Below are 24,539 nucleotides of genomic sequence, written 5' to 3'. Positions count from 1 at the left end.
CCTCGAATGAAGGCCCAGATGGCACTTCCACATGTAAAGTAAAGAAACAGAAGCCAACTAGACTGTCGGTTGAATCCAGAGCTTGGAAAGTTTCCTTTGGAAGCTAGAGCTCCATGTGGTAGGACAATGACCAGGCTGATTGAAAGGGTCTGGGATTTGTAGTCTAAAATTGTTAATTTCCAAATTCTGATCTAACTTCGACATTGGTAATGAGACTGTATCCTCCACATGCAAGGTACCAACAGACTAGCCTAAGGAATGGAGGGCAAGCCATGTAACATAAAAAGCTCCACGCTCCAAGATTTTGCTGCTAGCCTCCAAACACCTCTCAGCATTTGCTGCATGAGGTATATGCCCAATGGCAGGGCCTACCAAAAACTGGAGCCAGAGGATGAGAACAACTATAAGGGCTTTATCACACACAGCTTTTAAAATGCTTGAAAAAAGTGGATTTGCTGAAACCTATCGCATGACAACGCTTCTGACCCATAGCTGCTGTGTCCCCAAAGTGGAGTTAGGCTGAAAAAGATTGCAAGTTTAATTGATTAATTTTTAAGGCAACCATCCCAAGGAGACATATTCAGGAGTAGCCATGCTGGCCACGCAGCACAATACAATAAAATCCACAATCCACAAAAGGGCAATACTTTCATTAGCCAAGCAAAATGGCAGAAAGCAAATCATACAAGCATTCAAAGCTTCACTGTCTTCATAAGGCAAAGATGTTTAAAATCATACAGGAGAGGAAAAGAGATGATGTTACAGTCATGTGCCTACATTTTGTCTCAGATGTTACTTCTCTTGTCAGTTAAGATTGTCTGGAGTAATCAAAATGCAAGCAGAGGCCACTTCCCTGCTTGGTCACGTGGAGACTGGGGGAAAAGGACAGGTAATAAAATTTCAACCCCATTAGCAACAGAAAAGTAACTTTCCTTGGATGCCAGGCTGCCCCTTTCTTAGGCAGAGAACTTTGAATGTACATACAGATCCTACTATTTCAGCACTAAAAAAAGATGCAGATACTCAAATTCTACTTTCTTTGTACACAAAAATTGCATTTATATGGTGCTGATTCTGATGATCCTGGACTGGATGAGCCCAATTTTGAGGGACTAAGGATTCAGCCACTGCCAGTCAATTCCTTCCCACCACTGCCAGCCAATTCCTTTAGCCTTATTTTGTGTCACTTAAGAACAACAACCGCATGCCAGTTTCGATAACAGCATGGTGCCAATTGGCAAGGATGTGCCATCTAACTTCCCAACAAATCAGGTCAATTGTGTTGCCATGGTGAAAGGCTGTGATCTCATAAAGAATGGCATTATCAGATTATAAGCAGAACTAAGAGATTTCAGGAAAAAAGAGGGGGGTGGGGTTGGCGTGTAGGCAGGATGGCAGGTCAGATGGGTTAGATCCCCTGTGTCGATGCACTTGGAAGGAAAAGAACATGACATTTTCTCTTTCACACACACAGACACACACATCTAAACCACAACTTTCTTCCTCTGCTGAATCTTCCAACCTTTCAACATCCTGGGAGGAAAAAGCACAAGGAATAACTACGTTTCAGATGGTACCTTTATGAGAACAGGGCAGCAGATGCTGGGGCTTTCATGTTAGCAGTGTGTGAATCCGCTGTGGCATTTGGTCTATACTTTAATGGCATTATGTTCAACATCTTGGGTAGCTCATTTGAACTCTGGATTAAAACCCAGAACAGGTTCGCCACCCTCTTTGATGTGGAAGCCATCTGCCACCTTTGCAATGACATTGAAATGGGCTCAAACAGACAGCTGCTTTGGGTCACTTTGGAGGTATATTGTTTAAATGATGCACATGTCCTAAGAGTCCAGAAGCCATGCCAAAGCCATGCTGTAGTCCTAAGCTTTGGTGCAGCTTCTGGCCTCTTAAGATGTGTGTATCATTTAAACAGCATACCTCCAAAGTGACCCAAAACAGCTTTCTTTTGGCCTATCTGTTTGGGCCCTAAGACTTCTAGATGAATTTCATCTTGACAGTGGTGATGGTGCCGATCTTTCAAATTGCTTAACCTAGGGGGCACTGGGTAAGTCTCTCCATCCAGAGTAGGTACTCCAGGATCACTCTGCCTAATGGTAGAGCTGGGCCTGTATGAAGAACAAAGTGAGCTGACCTCTAGGATTTTGCTTAACTTCGTGGCTCAAGACGTTGCTTCAGCTGTTGATTGTCAGAGAAGACATCTTCTTGAATGAACACAGATTGCTTTTGATGACTTATGGCTACTACTAAATGCATGAAGCAGGCTGGGGAGAAACATGCCAGTTTTCAAAGCAGCTAACAAGGGAGCAGAAAACTGAGTTTTGCAGCAGACTGGAAAAGGGTCTGGGAGAGGGATAGTTCCAAGGACATGCCGTTTGCTCTTGGGAGAACTAATGTTTCTTCAAAAACTGTTTACTCCTCTCATGCTTAACTTATACCACATTTGTCTCTAAATAGATACTATACTAGAGGAACAGTGTAAGAAGTTTATCACACTAAGGAGATTGGGAGTTTATCCCATGAATATCCTGGGAAAACCGCGTAATGATGCGAAACAATTTCACATGATGTCGCACAAAAGCCATCATTAAAGTGGTCACAAAGAAGCATTAATGCACATCTTCTTTCTTTTGAGATTTCAGCAACAATGCATTTCCGATATCATGTTATTTGCGCAATTGTGTGTGACAATCATTTGTGCAATTACTCGCCATTTTCACTTTATTTGCGGGATGCTTTAAATGCACTTTTATCTCTCTTTAATGCCAAAATTAGACCTAGTGTGATAAACTCATAAGACTCCTTGTGATAAACTGATCTGGGCTGCTTCTTTTTCCACAACTGCCACCCTTGTTTTAATCAGGGCAGGGCAAGAAAATGCAGACAAGGCATTCTGAGGACTCCTGTGCCTTTAATTAAAAGTTTCCTGTTATCAGTTCCTGCTAGTTTATATTTTACCTTTGAGCATGATTACAAAATCAATTATAAAAGTAGATAGACTTGGTCCAAAGTTAGTTTCTGTATTCCCAGAGGGAGGAGGATTAAATTACTTTGAGAAGAGTTCTAATATCATAAGCACTTTGGTGTTTCCTATGGAGTTTATCAGACAAGGGAAATTGGAAGTCTAATCCAATGGCAATCCGAACGCAATCATAGGGTTTAATGTTATTGCGTGATAGACTACCACACGCAATTTCGGGCAATGGCATGCTATTTTCGGGCAATAGGACATCAGTTCGAATGCAATTTGAATTCACGTAAATTTGTTGAACTAGCAAATTCACGTGACACTTTCTTTTCATTCGAAATTAAGAGAAAATCCTCCCGTGTGATAAACTCCAATGTCAGTAGGAGAGGAATCTGCCCTGGCTTTATTTTAAATTGTAAAGGAACTATCCAAGATGCCAAACTGATTTTGGTGTATCCACACTACATAATTATAGAAGATTGATCCCACTTTGATTGTCAGGGCTCCCTTTAATGGAATCCTGGGATTTATAGTTTGGCGAGGTACTTAGAGTCGCTAGTCAACAACTGTGGTAAACTTCCTTGAACTACAGCACAGAATCCTGATTACCTGCCAAAGATACAAATCCCAAGGCTCTGTACAATGGAGTCAGAGCCGTTCAAGTGGTTTCAGATAGCTATAAACTGTGCAGCGTGGATGCACTTTCTGCTCTCTTAGTAGCACCTTTAAAATTAAGTTTAACACCTCAGTGACATTGGAATCACCAACCACCAACAACGGTAGGGCATAAACCACAGAATGGGTTGAATTAAGTAACTGTAGTGTATAAAGAAAACATACATACTAAATATGTTAATAAAAGGCAGATTCAAACCTTGTTTCTGGTGCACATGTACCTTTGTAAAGAGCTTATTCAGACATAACTAAACAGCCATCAAAAAATAAAACATGTCCCACAATTTTATAGCTTTTAAATAGTTACTCTCTCTAGTCACCTGTGGAGCATAAAACTCCTTCTCCAGGTGACAAGATGTAAAAAGTTTTATTTAAAAAAATATTTTTGAAGGCCACAAGTGTCATCTTGTTGTTGTTTTTAATTGTCACGCTGTTCTTATTTTTATTTTATACATTATTATTATTATTATTATTATTATTATTTGTTTTTCTAAACCTTGAGTTTAGAGTAGTTTGTAGTAGTTAAGATAATCTTCTGTGATATATGGAAACTGGCCAAACTGTTAAAAGTTTTGGACATTAATACTTTTTCCTTTGTTGAAAATACTTACTAAAATATTACTAATCCTAACATGATCTTGAGCTCTTCCCGGTTGAACAGTACGGCTGAATCCTCACTGCAGAAATAATCCAGTTTGATACCATGGCTCAATGCTAGGGAATTCTGGGATTTGAAGTTTGCTGTGGCACCACAGTTCTCTGATAGAGAAGGCTAAATGTTTTGTAACTGTTCCTAGAATTTCATGGTACTGAGCCATGGCAGTTAAAGTGGGGTAAAACTGCATTAATTCTCCAGTGCAGATGCAGCCTACATTTTAAAATGTACAATGTCAGACTGGAACATGGCACCTCTCCATAAACGTTAGGAAGTTATGCTTAGTCGGGTCCAGTGAAAACTCTAGACATGTTTACTCAGAAACCACTAGGTTTCATTGGACATATTTCCACTCCTGGAAGGCATGGATAGGGGTACATAAGTGTGATCTACCTATTACTCTACAGGTGAAAGACGCATAGAGACTGCATGATAGAACAATTCTGGTAGGTTCTGGAGGATCATCTTTTACTCCCAAAGTCCTGCTGGTTTACACCAAATGGGATCAGTTGTTGAATGGATGTTCCTTCCCGTTTTCCCCCTTGCAGTGATTCCCAAACTCTGGCCTTGCAGGTGTTTTGGACTTCAGCTCCCTGAATCCTAGGCTATTGGCCAAGATGATTGAGGCTTCTGGAAAATGAAGTCCGGAACATCTGGAGTACCTGAGTTTGGGAATCACTGAGAAACTGGAAGGTTTTGTAGTTGTTGTTAACTGCCTTCAAGTCGATCTCAATCCATAGTGACCCTGTGGATGAGACATCTCCAAGATGCCCTGTCCTCCACTGCTCTGCTTAGGTCCTGCAAATTCATACCCAAGACCTCTTTGATGTACTCCATCCATTTGGCATATGGTCCTCTTCTCTTTCTACTTCCATCCTCTTTTCCTAACATTATTGTTTTTTCCAATCAGTCCTCCCTTTTCATGATGTAACCAAAGTACAACAGCCTCAGTTTTGACATCTAGTCGTCCAGGGAGACTTCTGGCTTGATCTACTCTAGGAACCATTTGTTTGCCTTTTTCACTGTCCATGGGATCCTTTGCACTCTTCTCTAGCACCACTTCGCAAATAAATTGATTTTCTTCCTATCCACTTTCTTAATCTGGAGGTTAGGACCACGACATCAACCACAGTTTTTACAAGCAGGATGTTCATGTTAAGTCTGGTTACCTTGTTGGTAAACTGCTTCAAGCCTACTTTGCATCCTGGTTTCTATGCCGTCTTTAACCATGGTTAAATGTCAGGTCGGCATAAGGGGACTGATAATTTTGTAGCTGGGGAAAATACAGTGAGGATACCATACGCCAGAGCCATTTGAACGGGGATCTTCCTACCACCTAGGGACCACATTACTAAAATATACACTGCCTTATCTTTTTCCATGACGCAACCATGGGGGATTTCAGTCATTCGAAGTACAAACCCGGCTTTGGATCTCTCTTAATATTTACCGAGATCAAACGCAGCAACACTGCCAAAGCCCTGCTAATTAAAAACCCTGGCTTGATGGAATGTGCATCTTCTGTTTCAAAGGAAGCACTGATGTCAGGAGCATATTTTTAAAGACAGCTCACATGAAGCAGGCTTATTAAGGGTGACCAAGGATGGATTTGGAGAAAGGGCTGCTTGGAGATGCATGATGGAGAAAGAAGGATAGGCAGCTATGAGAAGATGGGGAAAGGAGGTCTGTAGTCACAGCTTACATCAGCCTTTCTCATGCAAAAAGGCCCTCTGGATGTGCTGAGCTACAACTCCCATCACCCCAGGTAGCATGGCCAATGAAAGGGGTTGTCCAGAGCTTGAACAAGCTGCTTTTTTTGTTGTTTTTTTGCACTACAGCTCCCACAACTCCCCAGCTGATGGATTGCATTGATGGCGCAGTGGTTAAATGCCAGTCCTGCAGCCATGAGGTCATAGAATCATAGAACTGGAAGAGACCGCAAGGGCCATCCAGTCCAACCCCCTTCCATGCAGGAAATCCAAATCAAAGCATCCCCGACAGATGGCCATCCAGCCTCCGTTTGAAGACCTCCAAGGAGGGAGACTCCAGTACACTCCGAGGAAGTGTGTTCCACTGTCAAATAGCCCTTACTGTCAGGAAGTTCCCTACTCAATATGACATCCCTTCAAGTATTTAAACAGGGTTATCATATCACCTCTTAACCTTCTTTTCTCCAGGCTAAACATCCCCAGCTCCCTAAAACGTTCCTCATAGGGCATGGTTTCCAGACCCTTCACCATTTTAGTCGCCCTCCTTTGGACACGCTCCAGTTTCTCTGTGTCCTTTTTGAATTGTGGTGCCCAGAACTGGACACAATATTCCAGGTGGGGTCTGACCAGAGTAGAATATAGTGGCACTATTACTTCCCTTGATCTAGACACTATACTTCTATTGATGTAGCCTAAAATCGCATTGGCCTTGTTAGCTGCCGCATCACACTGTTGACTCATGTTCAACTTGTGGTCTACTTGAACTCCTAGATCCCTTTCACATGTTGTCTCCTTAAGCCAGGTGTCCCCCATCCTATATCTCTGCATTTCATTTTTCTGCTCTAAGTGCAGTGCCTTACATTTCTCCCTGTTGAAGTTCATTTTGTTAGCTGTGGCCCAGTTTTCTAGTCTGTTCAGATCATTTTGAATTTTGATCCTGTCCTCTGGAGTATTAGCTATTCCTCCTAATTTGGTGTCATCTGCAAATTTGATAAGTATGCCCCCAATTCTGTCATCCAGATCATTGATAAAGATGTTGAATAACACTGGGCCCAGGACAGAGCCCTGTGGGACCCCACTGGTCACTTCTCTCCAGGATGAAAAGGAACCATTGTTGAGCACCCTTTGGGTTCGGCCGGTCAACCAATTACAAATCAACATAACAGTTGCCTTGTCTAGCCCACATTTTACAAGCTTGTTTGCAAGAATGTCATGGGGAACTTTGTCAAAGGTCTTACTGAAATCAAGATATATTATATCCACAGCATTCCATTCATCTAACAAGCTGGTAACTTTATCAAAGAATGAGATAAGATTTGTCTGGCATGACTTCTTTCTCTGAAACCCGTGTTGACTTTTTGTGATTATGGCATTGCTTTCTAGATGTTCACAGACTCTCTTTTTAATGATCTACTCTAGAATCTTTCCTGGTATTGATGTCAGACTAAGTGGATGATAATTGTTTGGATCCTCTTTCTTCCTCTTTTTGAAGATGGGGACAACGTTTGCCCTCCTCCAGTCTGCTGGGACTTCTCCTGTTCTCCAGGAGTTTTCAAAGATTATTGCCAATGGCTCCGATATTACATTTGCCAGTTCTGTTAATACCCTTGGATGTAGTTCATCTGGTCCTGGAGACTTAAATTCATTTAGGTTAAACAGGTATTCCTGTACTATCTCTTTACTTATTTTGTGCTGAAATTCCCCTATTCTATCCTCTGCTCCATTATCCTCAGGTTGAGCTCCCTTTGCCTTTTCTGAGAAGACTGAAGCAAAAAAGGTGTTGAGTAATTCTGCCTTTTCTCTGTCTTCTGTTAGCATTTTGCCATCTTCTCCACGCAGTGGCCCTACTGTTTCCTTCTTCTTCCTTTTGCTGCGGACATATCCATAAAAGCCCTGTTTGTTGTTCTGAACCTCTCTAGCAAGCCTGAGTTCATTCTGCGCTTTAGCTTTTCTGACCTTATCTCTACACATGCTAGCTATTTGTTTGAATTCCTCTTTGGTGATTTCCCCATTTTTCCATTTCTTATACATGTTCCGTTTAAAAGTTAGCTCAGTTGAAAGTTCCTTGGTCATCCGTCCTGGGTTCTTGCGACACCTCCCATTTTTCTTCCTCACTGGAACTGTTTTAATTTGTGCCTTCAGGTTGTGAGTTTGATCCTGGGCAGGGCTCCAAGGTTGACTCAGCCTTCCATCCTTTCATAGGTCGGTAAAATCAGTACCCAGCTTGTTGGTTTACAGATTGGCAACCGCTGAGAGAGTGCTTAGTTCACTGCTAAGTGGTGTGGAAATGTACATGCTAAATGCTCGTTATGGGAACCTTAGTCTAAGAAAGCAGCTTTCTCAAATCTGAGTGTGTCATCCAATACACCTGGAGGGACCAAGGTTGGGATGGTCTGGCTTAAGTATTTAATTTCCACAAAATGTACCTTGCTGTTTTGATGCTGGAGAGGCATCTCTATGCTAACTCTACTGGCAGGTCAATCTGGGGTGTGACTGGGGATTACATTTGTTGTTGTTAACTGCCTTCGATTTGACTCTGGACGGTATCACACGACTGAAATTGGAAGTATAATCCAGTGTCATCCTGAGCGGAATCACACGTATTCACATTATTGCGCTAAAGGCTACCACACGCAATCGCTGGCAGTCCGAACGCAATCACGCATCAATCCACAGTTAAGTAAATTCGGTGAACTAGGGAAGTCACAAACCCTGTTCCTAGGAAACTTCGCACTCAGTGCGCTGTTGTTTGGTGTGATGTGCATGTCTCCTTTGGTCCTGGTTTTCCCCTCCAATCCAGAAGGGGGTGTTTCTCATGAAGCCACGCTGCAATTCCGCTTCAATTTTGCTTCCACTTGTCCTTCAGCATTGTTGAGGGGGGGGCTGCTGCCTGCTAATGAAGAGGCATGGACCTGGAGCTATTGGATAACCATTAGATTCACATTTTAATGTGACAAGAGTGAATATATGTTCCTTTTAACGTGAGTAGAGCATGTTCTTTCAATCATTCTTCCCACCCCCCTCCAACATCTTTTGTAAATTGTGGGGTTCCTTGGTTCCTCTCTCTAATCACTCGCCTAAATACGCTATGCTCCAGTCATCTGGAGTCTCACTGAGCATGCGCAAGGGTGCCAACTCACAGTTAAGAACCCACCGATGTGATGGCTTACTTTGCACAGAATCTGGGTCGTGTTTGGGGAGGCCATTACAGTGAATTTAAGGTGTGATAAGGAATCACGTAATTGCATGAATTTTTGAATTGGCCTTGCTATCTTCTCTTTTGAAATTGAGAGCCTCCCGTCCCGTTTGATAATCTCCTTTGACTCATGGCAACCCGTGGATGGGACATCTCCAAGACCCTCTGTCCTCATCCACTCTGCCCAGGTCTTGCAGGCTCAGGGCTATGGATTCCACTCCACCTGGAGGACCAGAGTTGAGGAATTATTGACCTAGTGGCTCCCAACCTTGGATCCTCCTGATGCTTTGGACTCCATGGCCTGTTACAGACTGCCAAAATAAAGCTGCTTTGGGTCTCTTTGGAGGTATGCTGTTTAAATGATGCATGTGTCCTAAGGGTCCAGAAGTCACGCCAAAGCCATGCTCCAGTCCTAAGGATTGGAATGTGGCTTTGGTGAAGCTTTCGGACTCTTAGGACACATGCATCATTTAAACAACATACCTCCAAAGTGACCCGAAGCCACTTTATTTTGGCAGTCTATATGGGGCCCATCTCTCAGAATCCCTGACTGCTGGTTCATCTGGTTTCTGGGAGTTGCAATCTCAAACACCTGGAGGACCAGAGTTGGGAAAGTACTGACCTAATGCCCCTCAACCTTGGATCCCCCAGATGTTTGGACTTCATCTCCCAGAATCCCTGACCTCTGACTGTGACTTCTGGGAGTTGGAGTCCCAACCCTCTGGAGGAACATGGCTTTTTCTCTTTCTGGGGTTCTCTTAGGCTGCTTTGGCAGATCTAACTTGCTCTCTTAGGCTTGGCTGCAGGAGGAAAAAACCTCATTTCCCCCACTCTTCCAGGCAGAGAAAAGGTTAATGAGAGCCACGCCCCTTCGGAGGGCGGAGGGCCAATCAAAGGCGAGGGGCGTGGCTTGGGTGGAAGGTTCTGAAGGTGGCATCAGAACCCAGTGTGAACCAGAAGCTGACCAAGGCAGCAGAGGGATGGATGGAGGAATGAATGAATGAATGAGCAGGTAAGGCGGGCGATCAATACCTTCGATCCGCAATGCATTGATTGGCAATCAGCAGAAAGGGGAGATGAATCCAGCTGTGGGCTGTGCTTCTGCAGCCTTGACTGGTGTGATCAAAAAGCCAGCCAAGGGAGATCAATAATGGACTAAGGGAAAAAAGGGAGATCCTAAGGTGTGTTTCCTCCAGGGTTTGGATCTCCTGGTGCCTGCCAATGGGATCCCCCCAGCTGAAAGCCACAGGGTCGGATTGCTGTTACTCTGAGCCTCCAAAGGGAGCCGGGTGGAAAGATCCGAGGCAAATGCAATAGGGGAAAAAAGCGCTCAGGACTGAAAGAACTTCTTCCTTCTCCCATCGCAGCCTGGGAAGAGAGAAAGGGCTGCATGCAAGATCGAAAACCAGTTTTTAACAAAGTCTTCCAAAAGAGATCCAAGGATGAAGCTGAGAAGGTGAGCTCAACTCCCCAGCTTTGCAGCAAGAAAAAAAGAAAAGAATTAGGATCGCTGGTGGACAAGGGCAAAAAGATAAGAAGAAGAGCTGGAATTGGTTGCTGTGGTTTTGCAAAGCACCTGGGGAAAGGTTGGCACCTGAGCCCCAAAACAATCCCAGAGGATCAGGACTCTCTGGGTCCCTTGTAAAATCTTATCCCCCCCCCCCACCTTTCTCTGCACCCTGAGATTTGTTCCTTAGCAGAAGAAGTAGGGATCTGATCTCTCCCTTTCGTTGCTTTCCAGGTCAAAAGCTCAGATCCCAAGCTGGAATCAGTTGCTGGGGTTTTGCAAAGCACCTAGAAAAGGTTGGCAGAGGATTGGGACTCTCTGAGTCTCTTGTAAAATCTCATTCCCCCTCCCTCCTCATCTTGAGATTTGTTCCATAGCAGAAGAAGTAGGGATCTGGTCTGCCTCTTTAGTGGCTTTCCAGGTCAAAAGCTCAGATCCCAAGGGGGAATTGGTTGTTGAGGTTTTGCAAAGCACCTGGAAAAGCCTGGCACCTGAGCTCCAAAACAATCTCAGAGGATTGGGACTCTTTGGGTCCATTGAAAAATCTCTCTTTTCCCCTCCCCATCCTGAGAATTCATCCATAGCAGAAGAAATAGAGATCTGGTCTGTCTCTTCGGTTATTTTCCAGCTCAAAAGCTGAGATCCCAAGCTGGAATTGGTCACTGGGGTTTTGCAAAGCACCTAGAAAAGGCTGGCACCTGAGCTGCAAAACAATCTCGGAGGATTGGGACTGTTTGGATCCCTTGTAAAATTTCATTTCCCCCCTCCCCGTCCTGAGATTGGTTCCATAGCAGAAAAAGTAGGGATCTGGTCTATCCCTTTTAGGTCAAAAGCTCAGATCCCAACCTGGCAGAGCCAGTGGGAAGCATCAGCTTTCCTACCCAGAGAACCAGGTATCCAGAAAGACCTTTAGCAGTGAAGGGTGTGAACTCCCTGGAGGGGTGTGCCAACCAAGAGAAAGCGGGCAGTGCCAGGCCAAAGCTGGCAAGGCAGAGCTCAGATCAAGAAAACAAACAACAGCAAGAACAAGCCGATTGCAGCACAGCGTAGCCAGGGAGTTGATCAAATAAAAGGACAGGTTTTTATCTCAATCTTAAGCCGAAGGAAAAACAGGGCAGACTTTGAGGATTAGAAGAACAGAAAGAAATTAAAACTTACCAGGAAGAAGCTGGGGGGAAAAAGGGAATCAAATACTCTCCTCTCATGGTGGTGGCACAGGCTGAAATAAACATTGCCTTGTAGAAAAACAGCTGCTGTGTACTCCGCTGGCCTCAGAGGACATCAAGGTGTCGAAGGCTGCATTTGGCAGAAGAAGAAACGATTGCAATTCAGCTCTAGCAACAGCCAACGAAGTGGTAGTTTGCAAACAAGAGTGGCGATACTCCTGGGTGCGTCGTAAGATGGGGAAAGGATTTGAAAAGTTCACCCAGTCTTCTAAACCCCTCCGAGATACTATCTGCAAAATTATCGACCCGCACTTCCAGTTATGAAACACATGGTGGGTTTAAATTCTGTCTTCTGGCCTAGATGACTTTTCTTTCCTGGATCGACCTGCCGATGAAGTGGACCTCCTTTTTCACACGAACCTATGCAGGCCAGGAAAAAATACATCTTCATGACTTTCTTGGCCACTTGGCTTCTGCTCTCCCTGTTTGGAGGAGACCAAATCCGACGCTTTGCCTTCCTCTCCACCAAGAAAGCTGCCGGGCTGAGGAGCTGGCCCCGCTGGGCAGACGGATTTCTCTTGAAGAGCTTTGCTGGTCCAGAGGAGCTCCAGAGCGATGAGGCAGACACTGGTGAACAATCCCCCAAGGCCCGGCGAGAGTTGAGGAGGAATATTTATAAGAACAGCCACTGCCGTATGGAAACGTGCTTTGATTTTTCCAAATGCAGGGAGCATGGCTTCAAGGTCTTCGTCTATCCCTTGGAAAGTGGGGACCTTGTGTCGGAAAGTTACCTCAAAATCATTGCATCCCTTGAGGAGTCGCGCTACTACACCTCCAACCCTGAAGAGGCCTGCCTCTTTGTCCTCAACATTGACACTTTGGATAGGGACCACCTCTCCCCAAGGTACGTTCACAACATTAACGAAAAGATCCACGGTTTCCCGCTGTGGAACGACGGCCGAAATCATCTCATCTTTAACCTTTATTCGGGTACGTGGCCTAACTACACGGAGGACTTGGGCTTCGACATTGGTCAAGCCATCCTAGCCAAGGCCAGCTTCTACATGGAGAACTTCCGGCCTGGTTTTGACATCTCCATCCCTTTGTTTTCAAGGGACCATTCCCAGAAAGGTGGGGAGAGGGGCTGGCTGCATAAGACCTCTGTCCCACCAAAGAAAAAATACCTCTTGGTTTTTAAAGGGAAACGCTACCTGACGGGCATTGGATCCGACACTAGGAACGCTCTCCATCATATCCACAACGGCAAAGACATTATATCCCTGACCACGTGCAAACATGGCAAAGACTGGGAGAAGCACAAGGACAAACGGTGCGATAAGGACAATGCAGACTACGAAAGGTAAGTGAGAAAGCTTTTTGCATTTGGAACTAGCCTAAAAATTGGAAATGGGTTGGGGTTTTTGGACCACAATCTCCCAGTCTCTATGACCACTGGCCATATTAGCTGTTGGATTCTGTCAACTGTAGTTCAAAAATGTATTTTTAAAAAAGCTCCAGTCCATCCATACCATGGGACAAGATGGGACAGTAGATTTTGGATACCAGTTTGAACTTTATTTATTTATTTGGAGTATTTATACCCTGCTTTTCAGCCACAAATGGTTAATTAGACATTTCCCTGACCTCAGTCTTACAATCTAAAAGACGTGACACAATATATATATATATATTTTTATGTAAGTTCCATTGATTCAATGAGATTCCTCTAGTTAGGTCAAATAAATGGATTGAGGATCCGGTAATTGGTCTCTTCCATTGTTTTCTCCTATTGTGTGCCTTCGTGTCATTTTCAGCTTATGGACACCCTAAGACAAATCGTAACATGTCTGTGGAAAAAAGGTGCAGAAATCTGTTTGACCCATGGGCCATGCTCCAGTGGGAAATTCTACAGAAATCTTGGATGAACAGCAGCTGCTCAACAGCACACACTCATTTCCATGCAGCTTATGCAAAACAATTTCCCAATAGCATGGGTCCCATCTCAATAAGTGTGTATAGGGTGCAATTTTTATTTTCCACCTCGCTCGGGCACCAAAATCTTTGGGGTGAGCCGTAATTGTACCTGTAATTTATGCCACGATGTTCAGGCTGGGAGGGTTATGGAGTAAAGAAAACAGAGGAATCAGCAAATAAAAATAAATGCAAGGGTTGTAGAAATGCCACAGTCGAAAGCTAGGATATTTTGAAAGCCTTGTTAGCTAGGTTTTTCGCATGACCCCTGTGTAGCAATGTGTCAGCATCACCCTGTGAAAATGTCATTAGGCTGTTTACTCAAATGTTAACTCAAACTTAGCCGCTTGCTCCATATTTTTAGTTCCTGGAATCTTTTGAATCACCACAGCTGAGCTCTGGAGTATCGGAGATGATGTGTCTCTAAGCACGTATAGCATGTTTTCCTCCCATTTTTCAAGGATTTGAAATAAGGGTTTCTCTTATCAGAGAATGGGTTCCCATCGCCCCATATCTGAGCCTTGGTATTTCTCCTTTTTGCATATAAAGAACTATTACTTGCAATGTTTTGGTGCCAGGGAGGGTGCTGGATTCACTTTACTTGAACAGAAGTTGGATGGTCATCTCTCAGGAGTGCTTTAGTTGTGTATTCCTGCACGGCAGGGGGTTGAGATGGATGGCCCTTGAGACCCCTTCCAGCTCTGTGTTTCTATGAATTTGTTTTACAAAGCATAAGCATTCTGTATGGTCTCCTGTAATGGCTCACCTGGAAGATAGAGGAGGAAACTAAGCAATAGTTAGCCCTTCCTTCCTTCCCTCCCTCCCTCCCTTGCCTTTCTGAACAGTTAAGTCCTAAGAAGGGTTTTGTGTGACCCTCAAATTTCCTTAGAGTATCTTAAAGTATTTTTTTATAACGCTTTATATTCAACATTGGAAACAGCATTTGGTCAATAACCTTAAGCTAACACTAATGTTTTGCCTGATTTAAGAATTGAAAACATTGGGTGCCAGGTGCTAGATATGTTGAACATTTCATCTATGATATCAGATTTCTCCTTCTTCAGAAATTATTGATCCACTTGAGTCAGTGCCTTTATCAAGATTCAAAGTGTACGCAATGGATTTGGACTTCTGCTTGCCTGTCACTATGTTTTTTAAAATGAATTTTTTTCAAAGCAATGAAGGTTTACAACTTCAGTTTAAAATCTTGTGTACAGTATTCTAACACTATAAAAATAATTTACTTATCCAGGCAGCATAAAGCAGTTCAGAGGCTGATCCTAGGCAGATTTGTTAAGAAGCAAGACCCTTTATGTGGTTGTAATTCGGCATCAAGTCAGCTTTGACTTATAGCAGATCTGTGTTTAAGAGACCTTCAAGTTTAGCAACAGCTCTGCTCATGTCTTGCAAACTCAGGGCTTTGGTTTCCTTTCTTCCTTCTTTTTCCTGCTGCCTTCAACTTTTAAAAGCATCATTATTTTTTTCCAATGAGTCATGTCATCTCATGAAAAGTCCAAAATAAGATAGCCTCAGTTTATTCATTTTAGCTTGTATGGAGACTTCAGGCCTCATTTGCTTTCAGATTTTCATGTATTCATGCAGAAGCAAGCATATGGACTGGATGTGTGTCCCAAAGCTACATGTGTAGGCAGGCTCGACCCAGGGTGCATCTACTGTATGTTGCAGAAATAATGCACTTTAATGCTATAGTTCCATTCTATGGAATCCTGGGACTTGTAGTTTTACGAGGTCTTTAGACTTCTCTGCAAAGAGTACCAACGCCTCAGCAAACTACAAATCCCAGGATTGTGTAGGATGGAGCCATGGCAGTTCATGTGGTATCAAACTGCATTATTTGCACAGTGTAGAAGCCCCTTTTGCCTTGTTAAAATTCTGCTCATTAACTATTTGGGAGCACTGAATAGATGTGGGAATGGGAGTGGGAATGATAATGGTCATTCATATACATGAAGATTTCTGAAATGAAGGGTTACTGTCCCCAAGGACTTCCAAACTAGGAAATGACACAAGTCAAGCAAAAGAAGAAAGAGAGGGTAAAAAAGAAAGCAGAAAAAGGCATATACTTTTTAATTTAGCTATGTATTATTTATTTATTTAGTTAGTTAGTTCTATTTCATCTTTTCCAAGATTAGGACTCAAAGCATTTTATGATTAAAAAACATTGTTAAAAATCCACAAAAAACAATAGAAAAGACACAATTAAACAATCAGGAAAAAATAAAAATAAAGCCAGGTTAAAACATAACCAAACAGCTCCTTGCTACCTGAAAGTTGACAGCAGCTCGCAGTGATTCTCAGACTTTAGTCTTCCAGATGTTTTGGACTTCAGCTCCCAGAACTCCTGAATGTTGGCCAAGCTGGCAAAGGCTTCTGGGAGTTGAAGTCCAAAGCCCCTGGCGATTCTAAGTTTGGGAACCACTGGGATAAAATTGTTGTGATTATAAAACAATATCACCCAGGGACATGTGTTGCAGCAGGAAAGCTAGGAGTCTGAATGACCAACTTTGGGGTAAATGATTTGGAGCTTATGTTGGTTTGTTGACCTTTTAAATCTGTTGAACTCAGTAGGCTTGTGCTGGTATAAACACTGGTCCTTAGTTTCAAGGAAAGCAACAGATGGTGAACAATTTCTCTGATCATCTTTCTCTCCGCCACTCCATCCTCATGTACATCCCTACTCAGTTCTCTTGATGGGGCAAAAAAGTGTCAAGAAATGCAAGGGATTCGCACACAGGTTTGCATGAGAGGTCCAACAGCCTTGCCAAATCTATGCTTGTATTTCTTCTTGTTGAAAAGTCTCGCTGTGATGATCTGTGCTTCCATTGTGGCGGTTCAAATAGTAAACATTTGATTAGACTGAAACTTGAAATAAAGTCAACAAAGATGTACATCACTCGGATTACTCAACATGAGATGATTCATGGCCAGGTGTGCTATATCAGGTGTGGGAGGGAAGAAAAACTCAACCCAGAATGTGGTCTTTACCAATCCCTAAGGGCAAAAAAATCCACATTTTTATTTACATACATAGATACATACATACATATCTAGTCTTGTTTGTCATTGAGCCAGCATGGTGTAGGTTGAGCATTGGACTATGACTTCGAAAATCATAGCATTGGACTATGACTTCGAATCCCTCCTCGGCCATGGAGACCCACTGGGTACTAAGGGTTACCTTAGGATCGCCAGAAGTCAGAAACGAGTTGAAGGCACGCAGCAAAAGCCTATTTGTAAAATTCAATGTTATTCACTGGCAACTGGGGGTTAAGATACATTTCCCCCAGTTCTTATGGGAAGTGCATATACCCAAATGAAAAGCCATGTCTATTTTTTGTTTTTGAAGACTGGGAAATTTTGTGTGACCATTATGTGGAATAAGAAATGCACCATGCTAACTCATTTAACTTTATGATCTGATATGACTGTAAATTGTTGATGCAATTTTTAAAAACATAAGAGGAACCATAAGGTGCATAGTAGCCAAGTGCATGAATTTATTTCACATGGATTTTTGTCTCTTAAAAGCTTATTGTTTTTGTGTTTAGTATGATACTAAACTGTGAAGATGAAAGATAATGATAAAGGATGTAATGCAGGCAGAGGCTGAAACACACATCATTAAACTAAAGGATGACAAAAATAAGAATGGGTGGTATTTGGAAATGAGAAAATATAAAAGGATAACCATCTGTGGATATGAGAGGAAGTTCTGGCATTGTCAGGCAAGTGGGGTGGAGAAGTCGTGGCCTTCCAGATGTTGTTGCATTGTACTTCCCATTGACTTTCCCCATTGACTGTCCTGGCTGGGGAGATCTAAAGATTTCAGTCCAACAACCTCTGAAGGGCTCTGAGTTGTCCAATCCATACTACTGTATTAAGATGCCAATATATATTGGAAATCATAATTATAATTAGTTATGGGGAGATTATGTCACTTAGAAGATCAGGATGCTGACTGCATCCCCACTGCAGAAATAATTCAGTTTGAAACCACTTTACCTGCCATAGCCCAATGCTATGGAATTCTAGGATTTATAGTTTCGTGAAATATTTAGCTTTCGCTGTCAGAGAACTCTAATGTTTATGATTATTGTGAACAGCACTGGACAGTTTGAAACCATGAATTTCCCACAGTGCCCCTGGTGCAATGTCCCTCAAGTCAAGGGCATTGTGGGGAATGTTTAAATCGTGCTCCCAAGCTCAGCTGAATGGTTTGAGATCTTGAGTTTGCTATTAGAGGCAATGAGAATTACCAGGGCCCCAGCGGATTCTTGAAGGCATCTATTTCATAGGTTATTGTTGTTGTTGTGCCTTCAAGTCATTTCCGACTTATGGCGATCCTAAAGCGAACCTATCATGGGGTTTTCTTAGCAAGATTTCTTCAGAGGAGGTTTGCAATTGCTAACCTGGTTTCCAGACTTGTAGTCCAGCACTCAAACCACTACGCCACACTAGCTCTTAAGGTGTGTATATTATGATGCTGAAACAGGTGTGTGCATTCCATGTGTTCCATGTGTTTGTCTGTTTACTAAGAATGATCCCTCTCTTCTTGAACACAATCCTTGCAAATGAGGGTCCCCTCCTGTGAATTTGGCTGTGCAGCTGAAAATCAGTAGCAAACTGGAAAATACCCTTTAAAAGGTCTATTTCTTGTTTATTTTAAGGGTGTTTTCCCAGATTACTGGCATCTCCAAATTGTGGAAATCTGGTAGTGTGGTTTTTTGCTATGTCTCAGTTGTGTGGTTTTCGGGGGGACACCTTGGAAGACCCCCAAACAGCCTCATGAGAGAGTGTATGTTGGCCATCGCTATTTTAAATCCCTGCCCCATTTTACTTTTAGGGCAGAAGTTGGGAGTAAGGACATGAGCATGCACCTAAGTGTGCTTACACACACATCAGAGGCAGGTTTCTTCTTGAAGTGTTAAATATTTGAGTAGGCAGAGACACAGTAAAGTACAGTGTACGTGTATATAAATGCACGCTGATGGATACAAAAGATGTACAGCTGCCCTGCCATTCCCACCCACTCCTGGAGCACCTATCCAGATGGTCGAGGCTTCTGTTTTTGAGTTGTACCTATTCCAGGCAGATCACCTGTGAGATTAAACGGTGTATGACACTTTCTTAGCAAATGATGCATTTACGAAGGGTGGAACTACTGTAGATGTTAGCAAACACAGATTCTCAAGCCTGCCTCTGCGACATTTAGGGACGCGCCATGGCATTTTAAAGTGTTCTTTGTAGAAGTATATTGTTGGTGGAAATTGTATTTGCTAAAGCAATCCTTGCTGCCACATGTTATTGTATAATTTAAAAGCAAAGGAAATGAGTTGTGCTCTGCTCCTGGAATAATTGTTCCCCTAATATGCAGATACCATGGCTTACTATTTACCAGCTGAATAAGAGTGGGCAACCTGCAGCTATCTTGGTGTGTTGGATTCTAGCTGGCCACATCTTTGGGAGCTTTAGACCAACACAATTTGGATGACCACAGGTTGCTTCCCTCTTTTGCTTAACAAGAATATAAAATGGGGGAGGGAATCACAGAATCATAGAATCGTAGAGTTGGAAGAGGCCACAGGCCCATCCAGTCCAACCCCATTCTGCCATGCAGGAACTCTCAATCAAAGCATCCCTGACAGATGGCCATCCAGCCTCTGCTTAAAGACCTCTAAGGAAGGAGACTCCACTGCACTCCAAGGGAGTGTGTTTCACTGTCGAACAGTCCTTACTGTCAGGACGGTCCTCCTGATGTTGAGGTGGAATCTCTTTTCCTGGAGCTTGCATCCATTGCTCCGGGTCCTAGTCTCTGGAGCAGCAGAAAACAAGCTTGCTCCCTACTCAATATGACATCCCTTCAAGTATTTAACAGGGTTATCATATCACCTCATAACTATTTCTTCTCCAGGCTGAACATCCCCAGCTCCCTAAGTTGTTCCTCATAGGGCATGGTTTCCAGACCCTTCACCATTTTAGTCGCCCTCCTTTGAACACGCTCCAGTTTCTCAATGTCCTTTTTGAATTGCGGTGCCCAGAACTGGACACAATATTCCAGGTGGGGCCTGACCAAAGCAGACTACAGTGGCACTATTATTTCTCTTTATCTAGACACTATACTTCATGCATCCTTCCACATTCCTCCAGCCAATGTGTAGGAGTGTTGAGATTTGCAATGGAATGAGAGTAATATTATTCCCCCATCTGATCTGAAAGAGAGAGTTGCCTCTTTACCTGGTAAAATAGAGGAGTTGTTGTTAACTGCCATGGAATTGACTTCAATCCATGGTGACCGTACAAATGAGAGACCTCCAAGACCTGTTCATGTCTTGCAGACTCATACGCATGGCTTCCTTGATTGAGTCTATCCATCTGAATATGGTCTTCCTCTTCCTGCTGCCTTCTTGTCTTACCAAGCATTATTGTCTTTTCTAGAAAGTCTGTCTTCTCGTAATATGGCCAAAGTATGACAATTTGAGTTTAGTCATCTTGACTTCAAGGGAGAGTTCAGGCTTGATTTGCTGAAGCTGTGACCAGTTCCCGGAAGGTGTCATGGAAACTCATCCGACTCCGTGGACAAACATAAACACATGTCCTGATTTTGCTGCTCTTGAATGCTGCATTTCCAAATATTTGCATGTCATAAATGTTACACCTCTGAAGACATGTCTGTGTTTGCCAACTGTTGACAGTGAACCAAGCAAGATGAAAAATGAGTTCTCTCAGACACATGCATCATCTTGGCCTGTGCAAGGGCTCCCTTGAGCTCTGTTGCAATATCATGGCGCTGTTGCCACAGTGAGAGATGTCACTAGGATCGAAGGTTTTAGGACCCCTGAGTATTTGAAAATAAGGACATTGACATCAGGCAGAGCAGTGTAAATTGTTGCTCCAATCTAAATAGGCTAAGCAGTGCCTTTGTTGGTCATTGAATAGTCCTTGTATTGTTTTTTATGGGTTTGTTGGGCTATGTGGCCGTGTTCTAGAAGAGTTTATTCACGACGTTTCGCCAGCATAAATGTTGGAGGACGGGGTTCAATGTGTCCTCCATTCCTTAAGCTAGCAGCAGTTTTCTCTCATGTACAGTGATAAAACCTGTCTCCCCACAATGTGAGAATAAAGGAATCATGGAGAGCTCCATTTTGTCCTTCAACCTAGGCTAGGGTTGCCATAAGTCAGGACCTCCAAACTGGGACAAATGTAGGACATTTTCAAATGTAGGACACATTTTTTTAAAATGGAAGACACACGAAAAAATTCGATGATTTTTTAAAAAATGTTAATATATGCATGTTTCTTAGGCATGATCAAAATGGAGGACATTTTGGCATTATACCTAGACAGATGCCAGAAATGTACTTCCCTTTCTGGCCAAACACCCCCCCCCCCCCCAATTCCAAAACACACAGCAGCACATTTGGGCATTTGACATGGCTTCTTGCAGATTTCAGAGGCTTATTGCAAAACCAATCCCTTTGGGTTTAACACTTAACATGGTTATATATTTAACATAGGTTATTACATATTTCAGTTGCTTATTCCATAACCAAGGTTGCCATAAGTTGGAAAGGAGTTGAAGGCACACAGAACAGCAGCAACAACAACAGAGGAAGAAGAAGGGGGGAGAAGAAAAATGAAGGAGAAGGAGAAAGAAGAAAAGAAGGAGAAAGAATAGGAAAATAATATAAAAATAAGAGGAGGAGGAGGGGAGGAAGAGGAGGAAGAGTGGAAGAAGCAGAGGAGGAGGAAGAGGAAAAGAAGAAGAGGAGGAAGAAGAGGAGGAGGAGGAGAAGAAGAGGAGGAGGAAGAGGAGAAAAAGAGGAGGAGGAAGAAGAGGAAGTAGAGAGGAAGAAGAAGGGGAGGAAGAGGGGAAGAAGAAGAGGAGGAGAAGAAGAGGAGGAGGAGGAAGAAGAGGAAGTAGAGAGGAAGAAGAGGGGAAAAGAGGAGGAGGAAGAAGAAGAGGAAGAGGAAGAAGAAGGGGAGGAAGAGGGGAAGAGGAGGAGGAGAAGAAGAAGAGGAGGAAAAAGAGGAGGAAGAGGGGAAAAAGAGGAGGAGGAAGAAGAGGAAGTAGAGAGGAAGAAGAAGGGGAAGAGGAGGAGTAGAAGAAGAGGAGGAGGAGGAAGATGAAGAAGAAGGGGAGGAAGAGAAGGAGGAGGAGGAAGAAGAAGAGGAAGAAGAAGAGGAGGAGAAAGAAGAGGAAAGGCTTTCTTTCCCCGCCTGGGCTCCATCCCCGGCGGCGGAGCCCAGGCGGGGAAAGAATCCCCGCTGAGTCGAGTTTTTTTCCTTGCCTGGGCTCCGTCCTCAGCGGCAGGGCCCAAGAAGGGAAAGAAGTCTGGCCTCGGCGAGGCTTCTTTCCCTCCCTCGGCTCCGGCGGAGCCAAAGAGGGGAGGGAAGCCCCACCACCACTGCTGTTGCAGACTTTACAACAAAGCCCAGGGGCGGGGGAAATCCCGGGACAAAGGGCAAACCGGGGCGGGACTGTGCAGACCCGCCCAAAACCAGGAAAGTCCCACCCCCAGGCGGGATATGGCAACCCTAACCTAGGCAGCAAAATGTTTTGGGCTGGCTTGGGACAGTTATTTGGTCACTCACCTGGCAGTTTGTCCCACTGAACAGAGTGGGATTTTTTTCTAGGGCTGCTGCCACACTGCAGAATTAATGCTGCTTGGCACCACTTTAACTATCATGGCTCCATCCTATGGAATCCAAGGATTTGTAGTTTGCTGTGGCATCAGCACTCTCTTAAGTATCTCTCAAAACTACCAACCCAAGAATTCCATTGCATTGAGAAATGACAGTTAAAGCAGTGTCAAGCAGCATTAATTCTGCAGTGTAGATGCTGGATGAGCATGCATCGGACTTCACCATTGGTTGTTTGCTTTTCCAAGGAACATCTTTAGTCCTACCTGCAATGAGTATTCTCCAGTTCTGCTTTCTTCAGCCATCCTGGTTGTTACTTTGCCTCTCAAAAAACCCTGTAGTTAATTGCCAAGCAAGCAAGCTTTACTTCCTAGGTCTCCTGCGAGCTGTGAAACCAACCAGATGAGATAATGTATCTGTCAGAACAGCAGAGGGGAGACAATTCATCTTGGACTCTGTGTGTGTGTATGTGTGTCAGTGATCCCATTTGCTTGTTGTCTCTGGTCTCTGGAATTGCAATGCAACGTCAGGAATGAGCAGCAGGCCAAGGCAAGGTTAAAAGGTTCCCTGGCATCTTAGCAACCAAGCACAAGGGAGTCTGTGGTTGGCACCGTATCGCTTGCTGAATATGGGATTGTGTGTTGCAAGAAGGCTACATCCAGGGGGATGTATAAGTATAGGACTGGAGGCAGGGGAAAATCTTCCAACATTTGTCAAATAAAGAGTGTACTTGTTTTTACATTGGGTTGGAGTTCCGAGACATAGGAGTGTATCACATGGGAGGCATGCCATGCAGAAATGGGATTTAAAACGGGATTTAAAACTCAGAAAAAACCTAAGAAGACATGCAAAGACGTGATTGATTTTCAGACACATTTTTTTAACCAACATTGAATTGGCTAGAAAGTCGACAAACCACGATTCTTTTCACTTTCAGGATTTTCCTTAACAGCAATATTGTCTCAAATTTTGTGTGTCTTTTCTACTTTCTGTCCAGGCTAATGTTGGGTTAACCCGGATGTTGTCTGATAATCCACTTTTGCAGGGGTTTTTCCACTTTAAATCCCATTTTTGCACGGGATCCCTCCTGTGTGATAAATTAGCTGGATTTGTTGTTGTTGTTGTTGTTGTTGTTATGTGCTTTCGTGTCATTTCCGATCTATGGTGACTTTAGGTGAACCCTATCATGGAGATTTTTGGGCAAGATTTGTACTATCCTCTGAGGCTGTGAGAGTGTGATTTGCCCAAGGACAGTCGGTGGATCGGAATATTAGTATGCAAAGGGATCTTGTACTATGTCTGTGGTCCAAAACACTTAAAAAATAATCCCATTTGGGACCGCTTTAACTGTTCTGGCTCAATGCTAGCAATTAAGGCAAATGTCGTCTGGGGAGATATTTAGACATTGCACCTAAGACTAACTGAATGAAAGATGTTGTAGCGTAAGCTTTTGTAGACTTGCACCTGAAGAAGTCGACCAAGTCTGCCAAAACTTACATTATGATGTCTTTTGTTCAGTTTGTCTCAAAGGTGCTACAAAAGCCCTTTGCATATTGTTTTTACATTGCCTGGTTAACAGAAACACTGGCCAACAAGCCATCTAGCCTTCTCTGTTGGTGCCACAACAAGCTACAGTTCCCAGAATTCCACAGCATTGAGCCATGGTAGCTAAAGTGACGTCAGCCTGGATTATTTCTGCAGTGTGGGTGCATCCTAAGAGCATTATATATCCCAGCAGAGAAGCCTAAATGTCTAACAGAATTATAATTCCCAGAATTCCAGAGCATGAAGTCATGGCAGTTAAAGTGATATCAACCTGGATTATTTCTGTAGTGCGGATACAGCCTACGCTCATCCCTGCAACTGGACCAAAATCCTCAAGTGGGCAACTGCTCTGGTGAAGAGAGAAGTTATTAAAATATCCTTATCTGCTCTTACCTCTGCCAAACATCAGAGCAGTGATTCTCAACCAAAAAGGCTCCGGATATTGTTGGATTTCTATTCCTAGAATCT

General features: G+C 43.4%; 1 protein-coding gene across 2 annotated transcripts in view; it reads left to right on the top strand.

Moving 5' to 3' along the window:
* The first annotated feature begins 10,184 nt into the window (after positions 1 to 10,184).
* EXTL1 (exostosin like glycosyltransferase 1) overlaps positions 10,185 to 24,539 on the top strand; it is a 59,063-nt gene continuing 44,708 nt past the window's right edge. For both annotated transcript variants that reach the window (XM_089479497.1, XM_089479498.1), the window contains exon 1: positions 10,185 to 13,254. In XM_089479497.1, the coding sequence (XP_089335623.1) occupies positions 12,317 to 13,254 (938 nt within the window). In that variant the 5' untranslated portion in view covers positions 10,185 to 12,316. The remainder of the gene's footprint in view (positions 13,255 to 24,539) is intronic.

The sequence above is a fragment of the Sceloporus occidentalis genome, unplaced genomic scaffold (assembly GCF_023333645.1).
Source record: "Sceloporus occidentalis isolate IW3139 unplaced genomic scaffold, rSceOcc1.0.p SCAF_13, whole genome shotgun sequence".
NCBI lineage: Eukaryota > Metazoa > Chordata > Lepidosauria > Squamata > Phrynosomatidae > Sceloporus > Sceloporus occidentalis.
Note: the sequence above shows the minus strand (reverse complement) of the source record. Positions and strands in the feature narration are given on the sequence as shown.